This window comes from Bacillus rossius, chromosome 6 (assembly GCF_032445375.1).
Source record: "Bacillus rossius redtenbacheri isolate Brsri chromosome 6, Brsri_v3, whole genome shotgun sequence".
Lineage (NCBI taxonomy): Eukaryota > Metazoa > Arthropoda > Insecta > Phasmatodea > Bacillidae > Bacillus > Bacillus rossius.
In genome coordinates, this window is record NC_086334.1 from 36,856,466 (window position 1) to 36,876,052 (window position 19,587).

General features: G+C 37.1%; 1 protein-coding gene across 14 annotated transcripts in view; it reads right to left on the reverse strand.

Annotated features, from left to right (window-relative positions):
- Nucleotides 1–19,587, reverse strand: part of LOC134533037 (piezo-type mechanosensitive ion channel component-like) — a 171,845-nt gene that overhangs the window by 13,856 nt on the left and 138,402 nt on the right. For all 14 annotated transcript variants that reach the window (XM_063370197.1, XM_063370196.1, XM_063370195.1 and 11 more), the window contains 5 exons: nucleotides 18,869–19,027; nucleotides 17,029–17,403; nucleotides 16,359–16,540; nucleotides 15,054–15,311; nucleotides 1,279–1,498 (listed from right to left, as the gene is read on the reverse strand). In XM_063370197.1, coding sequence (XP_063226267.1) covers nucleotides 1,279–1,498; nucleotides 15,054–15,311; nucleotides 16,359–16,540; nucleotides 17,029–17,403; nucleotides 18,869–19,027 — 1,194 coding nt within the window. The remainder of the gene's footprint in view (nucleotides 1–1,278; nucleotides 1,499–15,053; nucleotides 15,312–16,358; nucleotides 16,541–17,028; nucleotides 17,404–18,868; nucleotides 19,028–19,587) is intronic.

A 19,587-nucleotide genomic window follows, 5' to 3' on the forward strand; every position in this document is an offset into this window, starting at 1 on the left:
CTGTCTGTTTCTCAATGTCTCTTATGGAATGGAGGGGGCCAATGGAAACAGTGGGAGATAATGATACAAAATATGAATAGATAAAAAGTACCGATAAATGTTTTTATGAGCTTATGTAATGTAAATTTATTACTATGAAAATAAACATTAATTATCACTGTACCATGTTCTGATTTTACATCGTTTAGAATTAACTGAACATAAACAGATACTGCTACGTGTCAATTTATTTTTTCCAACTACCCATTAGTTCACAAGTGCATCAATAACTGCCGTTGTTACTGCCGGCGTGACGGGCTCGTGACTAATAACAATAGCCACCTCGGCGCGCCGTGCACCGTTGCCACGTCTCCCAATCTGCCCACCACGCACTGTTGCCAAGTCTCTCGCACCTCGCGCCAGCAAATACCCACGTATGATGCGCACCCCACTTTTGCAGATGTCCGAGTTATCCGATGTCCGGGATATCGAAGTCCGAGATATCGAGATTCCACTGTACCTTGAAAGCTGTAAAAAAACTGGGCAGGCTGGAAGAATATTTCTTGGAGTTTTTTTTTTTTATTAAGATTTGAACGTGTTTCAATCATCTTTAATCTTCAAGTGCTCTGGTATACTCATAGGCTACCTAGCCTAAAACATATGTTTACTTGCTTCTAAAGTGATTAAGTATCAAAGTAAAATAACAAGATTAAAAATTTGTGGTATGTAATCCAATAATTTTTAATAATAATACTGGTATGTATGTGGATTTATGAGATTTCCCTCACTGAATAATCTTATCACACATAGTAATAAATTTTAAATATAAGAACAAAAAAAATAAAACCAATAAACCTATGATTGCTTTTTATTATAAATTAAAGTGTAAATAATTGTTTCAATTTTGAATATTCAGAGACTTGCACATCCCTACGTGAGGCAAGGGCAGCTCAAAGGTTCTGGGTACCGGTGGCCAACCAAGCTTCAATCATTTTTGGGGTGGGTGGGGGGATGCGGATTACCGGATGGTTTTTGGTTTTTGGTGATATGGAATACCTTCCAACTTCAAAATGTTTCTGACAGCTTAAAAGTCATTATAAAAACCATGGTTTCATCTCATTTTTAGAGTATTAAAATTTAAAGATAAAAATTAATTAAGTACAGGAGTACTAAAAAAAGTTAAAAAAAGATATGGCGTTATATTGGTAATTTTTGTTATCTCCCCAGGTTACTTTTTAGTTCTAGTTGGAGTTTAAGGTGGAGTGAGATCACCACTGCTGCGGCGGCGGGAAGACTCACCCTCCACCGGAGATGAAGCTGAGGCTCTTGGGGAAGGCCTTCTCATTGAAGGTGTACAAGATGAGGTGCTCGCAGTCCTTGTTGAAGAAGGGCAGTCTGCGCAGCACCTCCGGCTGCGGGCTGGCACAGCCGTCCTCCTTCAGCTCCCACCAGAACTCCAGGCTGCCGCTGTCCTTGTACATGTGGATGGACAGGTTACGGTACGCCACCTCCTCGTCGTCTGCGAACAGCCAGCACCGACGGTACCACCACCACTCCACCCTCCTGCCGCTCTTGCGGCTGTCCCCACACAACAACTTGCTACGTACTGATTTCGCAATGCTAATACCTTCTCGGTTAAGAGTGAGCGATAGTAAAAATTTTTTCTGCAGATTGGAATGAAATTTTGTCAAAAGTTTTATTTAGCTACTGTTGTTGTCTGTACGTATTTTCGAAATTTTTCATAACATTTTAATTGAGATATTAAAAATTAAGTTTTAATAATTTAAAGCAGTTTTATACAGAATTTTAAAAAGTCTCGTGTCTGATGCGTTGACTATATATGCATGTAACCTTCTTGTTTACTAAAATAAAATTTCGTGTTAATAGGTGCATAAATTCTATCATAAAATAATTAAATTATAAATATCTGCATAATGCAGAAGTGCAGTCTTTTATGAAATCGCCTCTTACACGTTACAAACATATTGTAGAGAGATGGGATGAAACCCTTATAGAGACAAAGCACCATGGATATTTGTTAAGACTAAAATACGTCAGAGCTATATCTGGGAAAGCCAGACGAAGATCAGTTAATATTACCAATTTTTCACACGTAGCGAGTGCAGATGTCTGTGAAACTATTTCCACATAAGTTCGTATTCGACGAATCAAAATGTAAGTTAAACTATTATACAGTAGAAAGAATACTGCATCGTTTGATACCTAACATATGTCTGTGGACTGCCTGGAAACTCTAATCGAAGGTTAGTTAAAAGTCCAATTTCGCGTTTTTCGAATTTTACACGCAGCCGTTTAAAAATAATACGCGCTGAAGAGCCCTGAACAGTGCTGCTAAGGATTGAGCAGCGGGAACTTCCCTGAACCAGGTACTACCTGTTTGTAGTGGGGTCTGGCGAGACCGCGCTAAGCCGCTTATCTCTCTTCAAGATCAGGAAAGGGGGCAGTGCCTTGTTACCTGCCTCTTTCTGACCACTGAACCATGGAAGTGCAGAGTGTATCAGTGCTGTCGTTCAAGTTCCTTGTGCCAGCTGAAAGAAACTTGCATCAACAGCTTCTATGTTCAAAGAGATAATAAGTAATCATATTGAATTATTTATAATTAATTTTTATTAACGTTACCTTATTTTTCCCTGTTCACTTACAATTTTGTTTATCTCACACGTCTGCCTCCCTACTCTCAGTACGCCTTCATGGCCAGTGACAGTAAACCTTGTTATCATTAAAGCCCGTTATGTAATGACACGGAAACGTAATCAAACGGAAACGCATCTCGTAAACGCAAGACATCCATTTACGGTACTCCGTCAGCTCGTTCTACAGAGTACGGATTTCACAGAAACATAACAAAACTTGCGCCAATAAGCGTAAAAAATACTGACGTCAGCAACATCATTGTAATCAAGATCAAACGTGAAATTTTAAACATGCATCGGTTTTTATGTTTAGTTTACGTTGAATTGTGCATGATGACTTCTGTTTGATGCATTTAACTAGTCAAACGGCTTATAATTAGAGACGTCTGAATTTCGCGAATAGATTTGGTGACTCGTTGTATTGCATATCACTGCATCTCATATTCACGTAACTGATTAGGTGCTTGTTACTCTCGCGCGTCTGGGCACTTAAATATGTATATGTCAAATATCGTACCACACGTACGGTAATGTATGATTAATCACTTACTGTAATTTTTACATCTCGGAATGTATTTATACACAACACATTCGGCTTCGTTTTGATAAAACTGAAACAATTAGCTTGTCTGTATTTCACGGTAAATTTATCAATGTACTGAAATGTCACTTTTGGTTTTAAATAAATAAGTTTTATACATCATACTGTATAAAAACATAAAATTGTGTGAATTAGCACATAACAAACAAGGTAAACAACCTAGATTTCATAAAATCATTTCTACATCCACCGGTTTTAAAGTCACGATGTATGTAGACTAACCGACATGCCGAAGGCATTACTTGTTGGAATTTCGCGCTTAATCTAGCTCTAAAACTAAATATTTCCATTCGTTAAAAGTGTGCCGCAAATATGCTTCTGTTTGTTTATTGACATTTTTTTTTTCACTTGAGCCATTATCATTACCCAGCCTTTTATCGCCGTTCAAAACTGGTATTCCCGAAAGAGAGGTGTACACCAAACTAGACTTTTTTGATATTCCAGACAGAAAAAATTACGTCTTAAATAATAAAGCGGAAATAACTAGCAAATACATAAATATCGTATGGGGAAGGTACCTAAGGGTAGGGTATCGTACTCCGAGTGCAGACTTGTTATTGGGCGCCTGTAGACATCTGCGTGCCCTAAGGGATGAAAGCAATGAAGCCCTGCAATGGCGAAGCGCTTGAATGAGTGGGGCGGTGGAAACGGGAGATCCCCGAGAAACCCCGCCAACCACGAAATCGGAACGATTCCTACGTGCGAAATTCCGGGCTTCTGCCCCGCTGGGATCGAACCCAGATCGCTTTGGTGGGAGGCGAGGGGTCTGACCCATCGACCACCGCGGACCATAATATTCAAAAACAAGAATAAAATGGACATGTACATGGTATACGTAGTGATAAAATAGTGCATTGCTATTAGCTGCATGGAAGAACGCATGCACAAGAGTTCGGCATTGCCCATTTCTCCATCTCTCTTACGCTTGCGGATGCGAATATGTGTACACTTACGTGTGAATGTAGAAAGAACTTAAAGGGTCTTACGTTTCCCTTTTCGTGATACGTATACGTTTGCGTGTCACGGTCAAACGGGCCTAATCATTACTTGCATAGCTGTTTCATAAATAAGTAGGTATATACTTAAACTCCCTTGCCCAGAAAACTGCTCGTAACTAAATAGGCACTTCGTTAACGATGCTAAGACTTTGCTGCAACTATTTTAGTATACAACTTGTATTTTAGTTAAATTTATTAACATTTCTGAATGAGTACTGCTGTATTTTCGTAAAATTAATATCACACACGTGATGTCACGGAAGTTGTTATTATGGCATAGTTGTAATGCACGTGTTACTGAAGTCTCTATTGTTTTATATAATCATCCTAACTACACTATTAATTTCAACGACAGTTTGTCATTTATTTGGAAAAATTTTTTATCTTGGTTTTCATCTGAAATAAGTGCATATGGCCTGAACACTGGCGAAGTACACTGCTTTCAAATAACACTACAACAATTTAAATTACAAAAATTACAATTAAAACTTTTTTATATATCTGGTTATTTACTAAAAATACGTTTGTGGAATTTTAAAGAAAATAGACCCTAGTTAACTTTAAAGAAACCGCGTCTCCATGAAGATTCGAACCACAAAACATTTTTCTCTATATTAATCTATACACTGCTAACTAAACATACCCCAGAACAAATGAACAGTAAGCACCAAAACGAAAATATTTAACAGAATTAGCATAAAATGTACAAAACAAAAAAGTTTGCTTTACAATAGCATAAAAATTACAATATACAATAAGCGCGGATGTGAGTGTCTTATAGTGCCTGGTTGTAATACTACTATAACAACCACGATTTAGTTAATTATTTTGGACAACGCCATTTATGTTTTGAACTGTTAGTCATCTAAAAACCTCCGAAAACCAAATAAATAAATAAAATATTAACAACAGAAAAAAAATAATTTAAAAGAAAAACAAGACCGAGTCAGATGTATTCGAACACAGTCTGAACCAGCAAGGAAAATAAAAATAAATATGGACAATACAACGAAAACATCACAGACCAAATATTTAACCTCAAACAAACTAGAGAGCACAAGAATTCCGTGAAAGGAACTTATTAAAAAAATGTATTAAACACAGACGAACACGGTGGACATACAGTGAGACAGATTGGATGCAAGCAGACAGAAAAGCTGGACAACGCAGCAAACACATAAAGACAACGATGAAAATAAAAAATTCTGTGAACAACACAACGACGACAGCACTAACGAACACAGAAGTTTTTCAATAACATCAGGCACAAACAGTTTGTTTGTGCCTGATGGCGGGAACAGATGTCAGTTCCCGAAACGTCGTAACTACTGTCATTGAAAAACTTCTGTATTTGTTAGTGCTGTCGTCGTTGTGTTGTCCATAGTATTAGTCTGAATGCTCGGTTCGCCCACGCTTTGTTATAATAAGCCATATAGCATCGATCATACAATTTCGTATTCCTGTAGCTGTCTCGCCAGATGCGCAAAACTGGCATGAGTTTTCAAGAAATGATATAACCACAGAACATTTTTGAAAAGCAGCATAATTATAAATCGGCCCCTTTGCATTACCGTTATTATATTGAGGAAAATACATTTCGTGGGAACAGATTTTTTTTTTTGCGGCAACCAATAAATAGTTTGTGACTAAACGAATGTAGCACTAATAAACAGTTCAGTGACTGAGTAAATATTATCAATGTTACATATTATCAACAGCGTACCAAGCTGCCTCGAAGCTTAGTCGTGTCCCGATTAACCATTTCGTGTTATTGTGATTGTGTTTTGATGCAGTGTTCAGGGCCGCCGAGAGGGGGGGGGGGGGGGGCAAAAGGGGCAAATGCCCAGGGGCCCGGACGCCCGGCTGGAAAGTGGAAAATAAATGGCTGGAAAAACATTTTTCCCCTGCTATTAAAACATCTTGTACTATATGTGTATATGTGTATATAAATGTGTGTGTAGGTGTGTGTGTGTGTGTGTGTGTGTGTTTTATGTGTTCCTGTGTAACATTCAGTTCACACCAAAATGGGAACTCCAGGTACGAGCACAATAGGTTTGCTTGGTCCAGTACACCCCCTCCTCTTGGGGTCAATGCCATTTAGACTCGCCCTTCTGAAGTAAAGAATGCGGTGATGGGCCCTGGCTGGAGGGGGTTTCATGGAGATATCTAATGAAATGAAACATCTCAAATCAATTAATGTTTCAAATATTGGTCCAAACCAGTTGAAACAAATCTAGCTTTTAAACACACTATGGAGATTAAAATTGGATAGTTTATTTCCAAACGTGTGTATCGCTGTTCGAGTGTTCTGCACAATTCCCGTGACATTTGCCGAAGCGAAAGGTCCTTCAGCAAAATGAAGGAAATAAAAAATGTACATCGCTCATCCATGTCTCAGGAAAATATTAGTGGGCTCACCTTGCTTGCCTTAGAGTCTGATCTCGCTCGGTCATTGAACTATGACGATGTAATTAACGATTTTGCTTTGAAAAAGGCACGGAAAACAGATTTGTTGTGATTACTTCTGAACTATTTAATTGTTTGTAAATCAATATTATTGAGTAGCATAATCCTTTTAAATGCATTATATGTTTATAATTTTAAATAATATACTACAGTGTATGATTATTCTGAATGTAGTGTTTCGATATGAAGTAATGACTGTTCTGTCGTAAAACATTTTGCAGTGTTATTAAATTTAGACATTTTTATATAGTATATGACATTTGAATTGTGTTTTAGTAGGATGTAAAATATATATAATTGTTATTTAAAATGCACGTCATTTATGATTTTACATCGAACTAAGGGTATTAAATTAATTTGTATAAATTATCAATATGTATTACAAATTTTTCAATGTAATGAACGTGGTTCAATGTGTTTCATATTTTCGAAATAATAAAATTTATTATTACTTAAATTATTTTAATAATATTTATATTTAGAATAAATTATTATACTTACGTATTTTAAACACTCATATTATAATGCAATTTCTGATTACCATTTAAGATTTTTTTAGCAGAATATACATCAAAATTAAATATTATTTGTATATTGATGGGATCAACAATGTAAAAGTGCACTGAGATAATACATGCAAATGCTCTCTTTTTTTGCGTAACTAGGAAATCGTTATGTATGTTCAAATGAAGGATGCAATTTTATGATACCATATATATTTATGGTATAAGTAGTACGTAGTAGTGGTATGGAAAAAAAAGGAAGGGGGCCTACTATCCCAGCTGTCCAGGGGCCCACAAATTCTCTCAGCGGCCCTGGCAGTGTTTACCATTTCCTTGCCTTGAACTTATACTTGCAACATTGCACTTATTCACTGTCACAATAAAATAATTCACCTCCCTTCAATAAGTTGACAAAATTAGATTTAAATACATATGCAGAACTCACAGTCTACTGGACCAATCACTTGCAGCACTGACTGCAACGGATGCTTTCATAGTTCTGTCTGGCCGTTCATTAATATGATAACGGTAGTGTGCAAATTAAAACAGACCGAGATGTCTGACTGAATTTAAATCTGCACAGTACTGTATTGTAAATTAAAACTTTTCTGAAACAAGCATTTGAAAGCATCATGGAGAATTACGTAACGGAAGTTAAAGACAAAAGTTCTTAAAATGCTTATTTACCAATTTTATTTCAGTTCAAAAAAGCTAGTGTTCCACTAGTTCTTATATTTTTTTTAATTTTTGTGACATGATAAAGTTATATTATTACAATGCTGTTTACGTAATGTATTAAAGCAGTGTTAATGTTGTTAATCTTGCTACTCTTTCGCCATAAATTGTAATCTCCATCATCAGGGTAACAGCCATGGTACAAAGAGTGGGAAGGTATACCGTGTAGGTCAGTGGTGAGGGCATATAGTTGAATAAGTAACAATCTAGAGCCACTACGCTGCCAGGAACATGGCAGATTAGATTTTGTCCGTTATCACTCCTCGTTAATATGCCGCACTGTGCGTTCTATAATGGACGTAAAGTTTTTATCATTTCTGAAAGACTTTGGGTTTGCGAAGACAATATATAAATGTGTGTAAGAGAAGAGACACTGTTAACGTGATCACAGGTTATCACATATTGTGATCGTTGGAACGTTACCAACAGCACTCATAAAAATTAGAGTTGAATTCATTGTTTAATAACTTGCGTAAGTGGTAGTATTTATTTGGTTTATTTATGTTAGTTCTACACCTTTGCATTACAATATCAAGGGAATGTTCGTAATTATATATATATATACATACATACAAACACACACACCTAAACTCATGCCGTTACAAGCTTTTGGCTTCAAATGGTATATAGTCTATCCCATGAACGAGTGTAGGCCTACTTCTTTACATCTCGTAAAAGTAATTTTAAAAACTAAACGTAGTACCTATTTTATATTCGCAAATATATGATATAACTTGCCACAGGGACGATTAAAGGTGAAACGATGTAAACAGCAAAAGTAACAAAGTAATTTGAAAATAATGATGTCTAAGTGGATGAATAAATAAAAATTTTATGAGTAGGGTACACGAGTCTCATACCCCGAGGGCAGACTTGTAACTGGGCGCCCGTTGTCATCTGCATGCCCTGAAGGATGCAGAAGCGACGGAATGAGAAGGGCGGGGGAAACGGGAGATCCCCGGCAACGTCAGAATGCAAAAAATCTCGGATCGCCTTTCGAAGAAATATTGCCTGTTTTGCATCATGTCGCTAAAATAATGACGTGGTCCTCTTAACAACTATATTTCCATTTTTGCCTTCATTATTTTCCCTTATGCCTAAACAATTAATATTGAGCGAATAAACTCCAACTGGTTCAAACACAACTTCCAAATATGCATTCGAAATATTTAAAGGTACACATTTTCGTACAAGAAAGTTCGAAGTGTGTACTGACCACGTTTTGGTTGGATGCTAGGTTCACCATAGGCTCATTCACGCAATTTAACTACCACATCATTAATTATACGTTTTGTTACAAATTATTTGTATTATTTGTGTTAATACAATATCATAATTTACCACGTATATTTACAATTGGGAGATTTTAACTAGCAGACTGACTGTTGAAATGATGATCTTTTGTTTTCGATTTGCTCTGCAACTAAAACACTAGAAAAAATCAAATGGAATTGACAACAAAAATGCATTTATTTACACACCGAATTTTGGTATGTTACTTTACTACTTTAATTAAGGATGATAAGCTGAGGTCGCAATGAGACCTTTGCGTTTTTTTATCTTTCTTTATCATGTCCTTATTATAACACAGAAATTGAACTCAGTTTATGAAATTTTATGCCCAGAAACTTTGTTTAACGTATTTCGTTTACAACAAGACTACAGACTATGTCAAACTATGTCAATATATTACAATTGATAACTGGCACGATGGTGTACTCTGAAAAATTACGATTTTAAATGAAAACAATGGCTAAACCTAACATGGTAATTTTACATTTAAAACAATACGACGAGAACATTTAAATATTGTCAGCATACTTGTTATGTTACTTAACAAATATATCATATTTAATTTATGTAATTTTGTGATAAATCCATGCAAAACTAATGATAACAATACATTTGGTTCTACAATATGTGATCCAACGAGTTACATCTTTGCTTAACATGTTTCTTCGCCAATTTCAGGCCAACCACACATAAGGAAAATTCAGTTTGGTGTTTACAAACAGATTCAGTTAAAATGTCTTTCTTGCGTATTTACTTTTACAATACAAACTTACAACTATATACTGAAAATACTTCCCTCCCCTTCTTTTTTCAAATGCACATTTGTCGATGTTTTAAGATTTCATGGAAAACGAAACAAACGTAAAAATTTAATAATTTATTTTGAGTAATATTATTATTTAAAATAGGATTTAAACAATGCTCCCCCAAAACTGTTTACACATAATTTGCAGAGCTAAACGAATAAACAATTTTACCTTTAGAATGTATTTTTATATTTTATGTAGTACCCATTACTTTTAATCCTAATTCTATACGCAACTTTTCACGAAATTTTTATTCACAGCATATTTATTACTACTGACACGATTTACACTGATTGTTATTAGGTAAATTTCAAGTAAATGCTACCTTTTGTAGCCGAACCCACGGTGTGAATTATGGGAAATTTTTATATAGTTTTTCGTTTCATGGTCCATAGACCTCAAATACAATTTGTGGACACGATAACTGCCGCAATTTTTTACCAATCACTTCTAAACTGATAAATAAGTTCTGACAGTGGAAATTTTCGATCAAGTTCGTTAATAGACAATATCTGACCAAAGTGGTAGAATTGGGGAAGGTTTTCCTAAAACCCGAAAAATCGCTATAACTCCCATAATATGAGAAATATCATATTCGTTTGAACGTATTAAAATTTGAATTTTGGTCTTAGCTATTTTTTATACGACCAACCATAACTGCAGGGGGTTGATAAAACAAGGGTTTGAGGACAATAAAAAAAATCATAGCTCCCAATGTAGGCACAACTTCGGATCTATGAATTTTTGTATTATTGTTATAATTTTTATCTCAAACATTTGTCTAAAACATTTTTGGATTAGAGAAACGTTTTCTGATAGGGGTCAAAAAATAAGGGCGAATTATTAAAAATAATTCATAAAGCGCCCTTAGTAGAAACACTACCAAATCCGTTCAAATGTTTTGTTAATCTTTTAATTTTGATCTAAAAATTTAGTCTAAAATATTTTTTGATTAGACGAACTGTTTTAAAGGGGTTATATAAATATGGGTTAGTTATAAAAAACCATTACTCCCTTAGAAGAAACACTATCAAATCAGTTCAAATTTTTTGTAAAACTTATAATTTTGTTCTAAAATTATTTTTTACGAGACGAGCCAATATTGCAAGGGGTTAAAAAAACAAGAGTTGGAGAAGGAAAAAAAATAATAGCAAGGGCACAACTTTGGATCCGTACGATTTTTGTATTAATTTAATAATTCTAATCTTAAACTTATGTGTACAAAAAATTTTGATTACACAAAAATTGCTGCAAGGGACTGAAAAAAGAGTGGTATAATTAAAATAAATTACAGTTCCCTTCTTAGGCATACCATAAAATCCGTTCAAACTGTGCTTAAATCTTATAATATTCATCGAAAACATTTTGTCTAAGAACATTCTTGATAATACAAACCATTGCTGCAAGGGGTTTTGAAAACTTTGGTATGGAATATGAGAATAATTAAAAGCTCTTTATCATGTACTCTATGGAATTAATTTTTGTTTTTGTTTACATTTTTAGTGTTGCAAATATTTTTCTAAGTAAATTTTATGTTACAAACCATTACTGCGTGGGGTGGGAATAAAAACGATAGAAATATAAAAATGTTATTACTTTTTTAACAAATATTTTTATAAAACTTTAGAAACTTTTCCTAAAACGTTAAGCTGAAATAATTGTTGATAAAAAGAACAATAAAAACCGAAGTTGGGATTATAAAAAACAATACCTAACCTTAATAAGTATCAATTTAATCGAATGTTATTTTTATTACCTTTTTTTAATATTACCTTAAACCTTTGTCCAAAGGATATTTGTGTACGACCACGTATTAGTGGCAAGGATGAAAAGTAGTGTTTGAAGGTTGAAAACAATTACATAACTACTTAGTAGGTACAATATTAAATTTGTTTAGACATTAAATGCTGAATGTATTGAGTTGTGAAAAAACATTAAAAATAGTTTCGCTGTCTGGAATGCAAGAAAATGTTTAGTCGGACATTTTTTAATATTGGGTAAAATATCTATAATAGGATGTTATGTACATTAAGTTTTTAAAATGTTCCAGGAGTTTGTAAAAATCTTCAAATCACTTTCACTTTGAAATCTACGTACGCCTGTAGGCTTATATCTATTTACAGATGCACACGAGATAGTAACACTAATTAATCATCCAGTGTCAACAAGTTACCAATTCCAAATTAATATGTTTCAAAAGGTATCTAATATCAATACAAACTTTTAATATATTATCTTCGAAATATATCTTTTGACTTTTTTTTAAATAGATGTTTCCTAATGCATAATGATAAACACAATAAAAACAAATGTAATTGGAAAATTAGTAAATTCACTTTGAAAAAGTTAATGCATAAAGTGGCTAACTTACATTCTGCACTTAACGATTCAACTGTTGTTAGGTGTTTTACATTACCTGGAAGACATATATTAATATTATACAAATTGAAACCAAATAACAAAATTTGCTTCTTCGTTTTGCAGATGACGTGCCTTATAACATGTATATTTTCTTTGAAATTCTATCCAAATCGGCTGCAACAAAAGACCTAACTATAAAATGTGTTCAGCAATATTTTTGTTTTAAATTACAGCATTTTAAAACAGATGTTGAAACTTATAAAATTTTTATTTCTATAAATTTAGCAATATTATGCACGCAGAAAAAATTCTCTTTTCTTTATTTAAAACACTTCGCAATGAAAAATCAGATACATCAAGTCACGGTTAGCTTTTTTAAGGCCTCGTAGGTTTATTATATATATTTAAATGAAATTATTTACATTAAGAAGATTAACGGATATTATTGTTGGCAAAACAGTTCACAATTATACTGACAAATTTGCGTCGTTTGACTAAATGGTTTTTGATTTATGGCGAGTTAAGTTTGACAGATCAGAAATAGCGGACAACACACTCCTTGCGCCTTACACAGCCCAGCTACGTCGCAGGACGAGTTCGCTCCCCCCTCCCCAACCTTTCCTGTTTTGCTCTTCATAACGGCCCAACCCTGCCCCAACCGCTCTAGCTAGACACAGTGACGGCAGCTAATCCTGCTTGATTGACAGCAGCTACCCAGCTACGACAGTGCCCTCTATGAAAAGATTCTGGAACTGTTTGCAAGTCTATTTCGTGGCCTCCGTGGCTCCTCCACGATTTTGTCATTTCCTCCTTCCGCCTCCGACCAGTCGCTCACTCTTAAGGTCGGATACCTTTGACGCGACTGCGACTAGGTGACTGTACTGGATACAGCAGCTCTAAATGTTCCATATTTCTTTGAAGCATCTGCAACCCGCGGACCAGAGTGCGTGACCAGCAAAAATGCAAATGCGACCGTGACAGCGCTGCTCCTGGGAGCAGTCTGGTCGTGGTCGTGCCAACAAGTGGACGTGTGTATTCTTGTTTTGTCATTACTGTTTATTGTCAAAATGGCACCATAATTTTTAAAGCATTAACAGAGTAATTGTTGAAACACAATTATGTAAATTATACCCTTTACTCAATTAATTTTAATACATTTTCATATTTTTTTTCCATCCTTACTTTGAAAAAAAAAATGTTACTATAATTTATTGATTGTAATTTTACTCTTGATACATTAATTACATACCTGAGTGCCAAAGCCAGTTTTTCGTCTGATGTTATCAGGTATGGGATACAATTGGTCGAGTTTCTCTTCAAGTCATCTTTCACTAAACCCAAGACGTAGTTAAACTGTGGCACACCTAGACGGAAGAATTCCCTAAACTTATTGTCATCTATCAGCAAATGCCTGTTTTTGAGCGTAGAGAAGAAACTTTCATCAGCACATTGCCTGTACATAACACTAGCTTCGTCGTCATTCTTTTGTGAAAACGGGCCAACATTGCTGAGGACAAAATATCATCGTCTTCTTCCACAAAAAGGTATGTTAGAAGTAACATGTTACGTTTAGAAACATGGTAAAATGACTAGGATTAGAAGCTGGTTCATGCCTCATTTCAGACCCAGTGGTTATTTAAGTGCATGATCAAGATTACCCCTTCCTACGAAAATATGCTGCTGTGTAACTTTTAACAGTAAGTTGAGCCAAAGCCGTCTGCCCCTCACTTTCTAAACACGTGTGGGGGCTGCCGCAGATGGCCGACATAGCCAGCATCGCCTGGCCGCAGTCGCGTCGCCCGTTGCCAGCGCGACCATGCCAAGCACCAGCGAAGCTGTCCGAGCCTCCCTGACCGGCCGCTACCCCCTCCTACCCCCTCTCCCACCTGGACAGCCCGGTACGCACGGCACTACTGCCGGCTGGGGTACCTGGAAGCTGCCGGCAATTCCCGGGATTCCTCCCTTTCCGACCCTCAGGAGGGGTAAGTTTTATAAGGCTGGCCCTTGGCCTGACGAGTCAGTCGGTGCCCAAGAGACACCACCGGCAGCCGAGCCTCGTTCACCGCGCTAATCGCTCTCGCCAGCTTCAAGTCTGTGTTATAGTCGTGTCGGGTGACAGGAGCACCGCAAGTCGTGACCCGAGTGTCCGACCCCAAGTCCGAGAGAGTTGTGTGGTAGCTACGATTAGTTGGCAAAGTCAGTCAGGACCTGCCTAGTTACAGGTTGCAGTGTAGAGAAAGTGAGGCAGTTCTGATCCAGTGAGAGAGGGGAGATTTGTCACCTCGTGCCTAAACGTAGTCAGTAAATTCGATATACCGAACATATTCGCTTTATCATTTCCAGGAAAAGAGTACCCACTGGGTACTCCGCAGCTGTCTTCAGACCCACCTGCAGCAACTCTACAAACCAGAAGCTTGCAAGTAACCGGCACCGGCAGGGGCCATTCTCAATTCTCATACAAAGGCGGGGTAAAGAAGACTCCCTCTCCTCCCTTTAGTCAAAGCCAAGTGTCTGTGCACCAACACACCAAAGCCATTAGGTAGACATTTTGATAAATTGTTGAGCGTAAGGCACTTGGAAAGTAACTGGTACGTAAGGCGTCACGCGAAACACAGTAATAAGGCACGCAGGCACGAGAACCGGCGTTCGTGACGTACCCTTCGTGCTGGACGCCAGCAGCTGCGGAACGGGCTCTGCGGTGTTGCGGTTGGTGACCTTGAGGAACTTGGGCAGGATGGTGCGGACGGTGACGGATCGCGAGCTGTTCTTCCCGCTGAGCATCTCCGCGAGGGCCGTGCGCTGAGGGTCGTCCGCCCCCATCACCCACTCGCGGGTCGCCTTGGCGATGCCGGAGTACTCCTGGGTGTTGCTCTGGCGGGACACCCGCCAGTCCAGCTTGAACACCAGCGAGTTGCCTGCGCACGGGTCGCAGTCTCTGCTGAACCACCTGCTCCTCATGCTCCATCTTCATTCTTAATTACCAAAATGACATTTATAACAACTGGTTACAAAACTAAGAGTGTAAGATGCTTGTAGCTATTCAACTCCTATATTTTTCATTCCATTTTTTGTTTTTTGTTTTTATACAATCATGTAAAGCATTCAAGAAAATTTATAGGTTTATTGATGCATGCTTAATTTCATTAAATAAGAAACTAAAAACTTTCAGAAAAAAAAGTTTAAGATAGTAATTTATTTTTTTAAAATTAAGTCTTTATCACTGTCAAATATAATTTAACGGCAATGTGCTTACTCTACTGAAATGAAACCTTCTTACTGTTAAAACCATTTCTAGTAGTTATTAAAAAAAACAATAGTTTCACATGTACATATTCCAATAAACAGTAAACATAATTTAGCTGATATGCTTAAACATTCATTACTGTGTTTGTGTGTGTGTGTGTGTGTATCTATATACATAAATATATATAATATATATATACATACATACAAAAATAAAGGTTCAGCAAACATAACTGTATCTAAGAATTAATAGAACCATGTTGCACTACATAGATATTTAGATCCACTTACAGTGAGGAAAAGAAAATCTAAGCAATAACTTTGCTGGTTATTCAAAGATAGTCATGTTTACTCTCATAAGCCATGTTAATGCATGTTGTCTGAACCCATAAAGTCCTAAAAAAATTGTTCTAAAAAGGCATTCATAAAGTCTGCAGTGAACTCATACAGCAGGTGACATAAGCTTGGCCACCCCTTAATACATATCTCTGACCAAGGGAAAAAGGAGAGGGTACATTATTTTTTTCACTTTTTCACGAGAGGGAGAGAGAGAGGGAGAGAGAGTATAGCATGACACAGAGAAGGTAGGTGAACTCTTATGTCTTTTAACTCAAGAGCTGCAGATTAAGTACACTTCATGTGCAGTCAGCTACATGAGACTGCAGGGCACAAGCCGACTTGAGCTCGCCACGATGTACTCAGATCATCACTCGACTTACGTGACTCCACTTCCTCGAGCAAGCGCTGCATGTCCGGGGGCGAGGCCCCCCAGATAGCGGTGGAGTTGCCCCCCAGGGACACCACTCCCACATCCTCGTCATCATACCCCGACAGGAACGTCTGGGCCACCTTGTCCTTCTGGTAGGCATTCAGCACCTGTGTCCAGTTGTCCGCGCCCAATCTGTCAGAAATATGCGAGCAGCATATTGTCAGAGAATTTGGGTATTTAACACTTTTCATTATGTCGACTATCCATTCTAACAAAAAATTACATTCCCAACTCAATCAGACCATCAGACATTATCAGTGTACACATAACAATAGTACATACAGACCTAAAAAAATATAGAAGACAAAAAAAATAGTCACTCTTATTTTTTTGAGGACTATTAACAACTTGCTAGTGAAGTTACAAGAGGTTACAGAAACATTCTGATGAAACTAAAAGGAGTATAATTTTCTTTGAACAAACAATGTGGGTGTGTGCACGCTTGTAAGAATATGACACATACCAGCTAATCTAACAACTTTAGTTTTCTCCATTAGTTTTTTATAGTTGAGAAGGCATCAATAGGAACATTTTTTGTCGTAATATGTTGTCAGTTGCCACTGGTGCAAGACGGGTTGTGTCTACCGTGTCGACAGGAACGACCCGTGAGGAGGCCTCACCTGTATATGGAGTTGTTCTGGGCGGACATGTGGTAAACGGGCTGGTAGGGGCCGATGCGGACCGACACTGTGACGTCGTAGGGCAGGTTGGCCTGCCCCACGGTGCTGCCCAGGGCGAACAGCACCAGCGGGAACCAGATGATGGCGATGATGGCCAGCAGGAAGCCCCCGCCCATCAGGTACTTGGAGGTCGGGTTCTTCCTCTGGCCCCGCGGCTGCGGGTACTCGTCCTCCATGCGACGCGAGCACTTGTGCTGGAAGATGTTGTTGAAGATGTCCTCCAGCTTGAGCCAGTCGAACAGCGTCATGGAAGTGTCGGTCCACATCCAGTCCATGAGCGTGCGCAGCTCGAACAGGAACGGCACCAAGAGGTACCTGCCACACGAGTTCACATTTCAAACAAGTCTTCTCCTGTTTGAATAGGCATGGACTAATGAAGGACATGCCCATGAGCTTTTACTGCAAAAAAAAATATTAAAAACCAAACTCAAAATTCTATGACTAAAGTAAAATTATTTAAGATCAATTTTATGATGCTGTGTAGATACAAAATTATTATTTTTTCTGGGTAGTGAATTATTTTTAATTATACTAGCAAATGAGTGCAAAATGCTATAGTAAGTAATCATTCATATAGGTAATTCATGTCATTAACTAGTATTTGAAGAATATTAAAATATAAGCTGTTACTCAATGTTACAATGGGGTTAAAGAATATACCTAGTTTAGAGCTGGTGAATACACAAATAAGGCAACATTGAAATTACCTTATTTTCGAACCAACATGGTAATGTGGCAGGCACCACATAATAAGCCCTGCAAATATTCTGGGAACTCTGCAGTTATGACCATGCCAAAACTGGATCACTTTTTTTTTGTGAATCAAATGTGAAAAAAATATTTGAGCATATTTTGCAATAGAATATTTTTGCTAAGCTTTGATGTAACAAGCGCCAAGCTCTGACGTAGTAATGTGTCACTCTCGTGAAAAGATTAAGATTGAACACTTCTAAGGGCCGGTTTCACCAAGCAGGTTTAATTTTGTTACAAAACGAGATTTACAAAACTAGATTAAGTATAATCGTAAGTTTAATTCCGACGTGTGTTTCACCATCGTTACACAAGTTTAAATTAATCGAGATTTCTAAAACTCAATTTATAAATGCCTTCCACATAAAAACACCCATTACCTAGCTAATATACCCGAATATCTGTCGGAGATACCCGAATATGTATTTTTTTCCCTCTTGTAGATGCAGCTTTTGGCCGAGCGTAATTTATGGTGGCCGCATTAACCTAAAAAAAAAACTTTTTATTTTTTTGAAAAATTAGTAATATCGTGGAAATTGTCATATCGCATATAAACATGATTGGCAATGGTGCAGTTTCAGCTGTAATTAAAGAAAAGCTACAACTAAGTCGAAATCTTTCGCCACATGAGAAGTCAGTTTTGTTAGATCAGTCTATGTGCAGACTGTTTCGACAGACGGAAATGGGTTCTGAAGTCCACTTCATCATAGTTTTCAAAATAATTACTCCTTTCGCGAATTGTACGAGGTCGACGCAAAAGAATAAAATCATCTCCATCCGAATCTTCTTAAAATATAACATTGTAAGCTGCTCGAGCCATTTGTTTACATACGTTAAGCGAGATTAGCTGTGCAAACTGGAAGAACTTGGCCAGTTAATATAAAATCTCACTTTACTCTGGAAAATCGAGATTACGCATGTGGTGAAACGCACAATCGACTAAACGAGTTTATATTGAAACTAATCGAGATTAATTTGCTTAAACTACTTTGGTGAAACCGGCCCTAAGAGGAAAACAACCCACACTCACACTTTGAACATGACGAGGTTCAGCATGTTGTAACCTTTGCAGATAACATTACCCAGGATCCGAGTGGGGTAACCACAGCGGATCTGATACGCAGACAGCAGTAGGTAGAAGCATTTCACCATGTACCACATCTGCGGAGGCAGTGAGGCATTAAACTGTCTGGAAACAATAACATGTTGATTAGCTATATGCTACATTGCCTTGTGCAGCTTAACCATGAATCCTGGTATAAGGCCAGAATAACGCTGAGTTTAATTAGCAATTTAAATGCAACAAGAAAATTGTTTAGAAAATTTTTTAATGCTTGATGTTAATAAAGGTTTGATTGTTTAACGCACTGTGGAAAAAATCTGTTTTCTTAATAAATGACCAGCTTTTGTATCTTACGTTGTACACGTTTCTTGAATTAACTAGGTTTAGCTGTAAATACACCAATTTAGGTATTGTGTTAACTTTTTCTATGGACTAAATCAATATTTCACTAAAAAGTACCGTATTTACCTGAATATAATGCAATGATTTTTATCAAAACTGCTGAAAATGAAAGTGAGGGTCGCAGTATAATGGCAAACCTACATCTTTGCTGCTGGAAGAATGTTTTGTAACAGTGCGGCATGGTGAGACAACTGTATCAAGGTCACGTCCGGCACCAGCAATGCAGCCAAAACGTGAAGTAACAGACTTACTAGTCAGTTCTTGGGTCAATATTAGAAGTGATT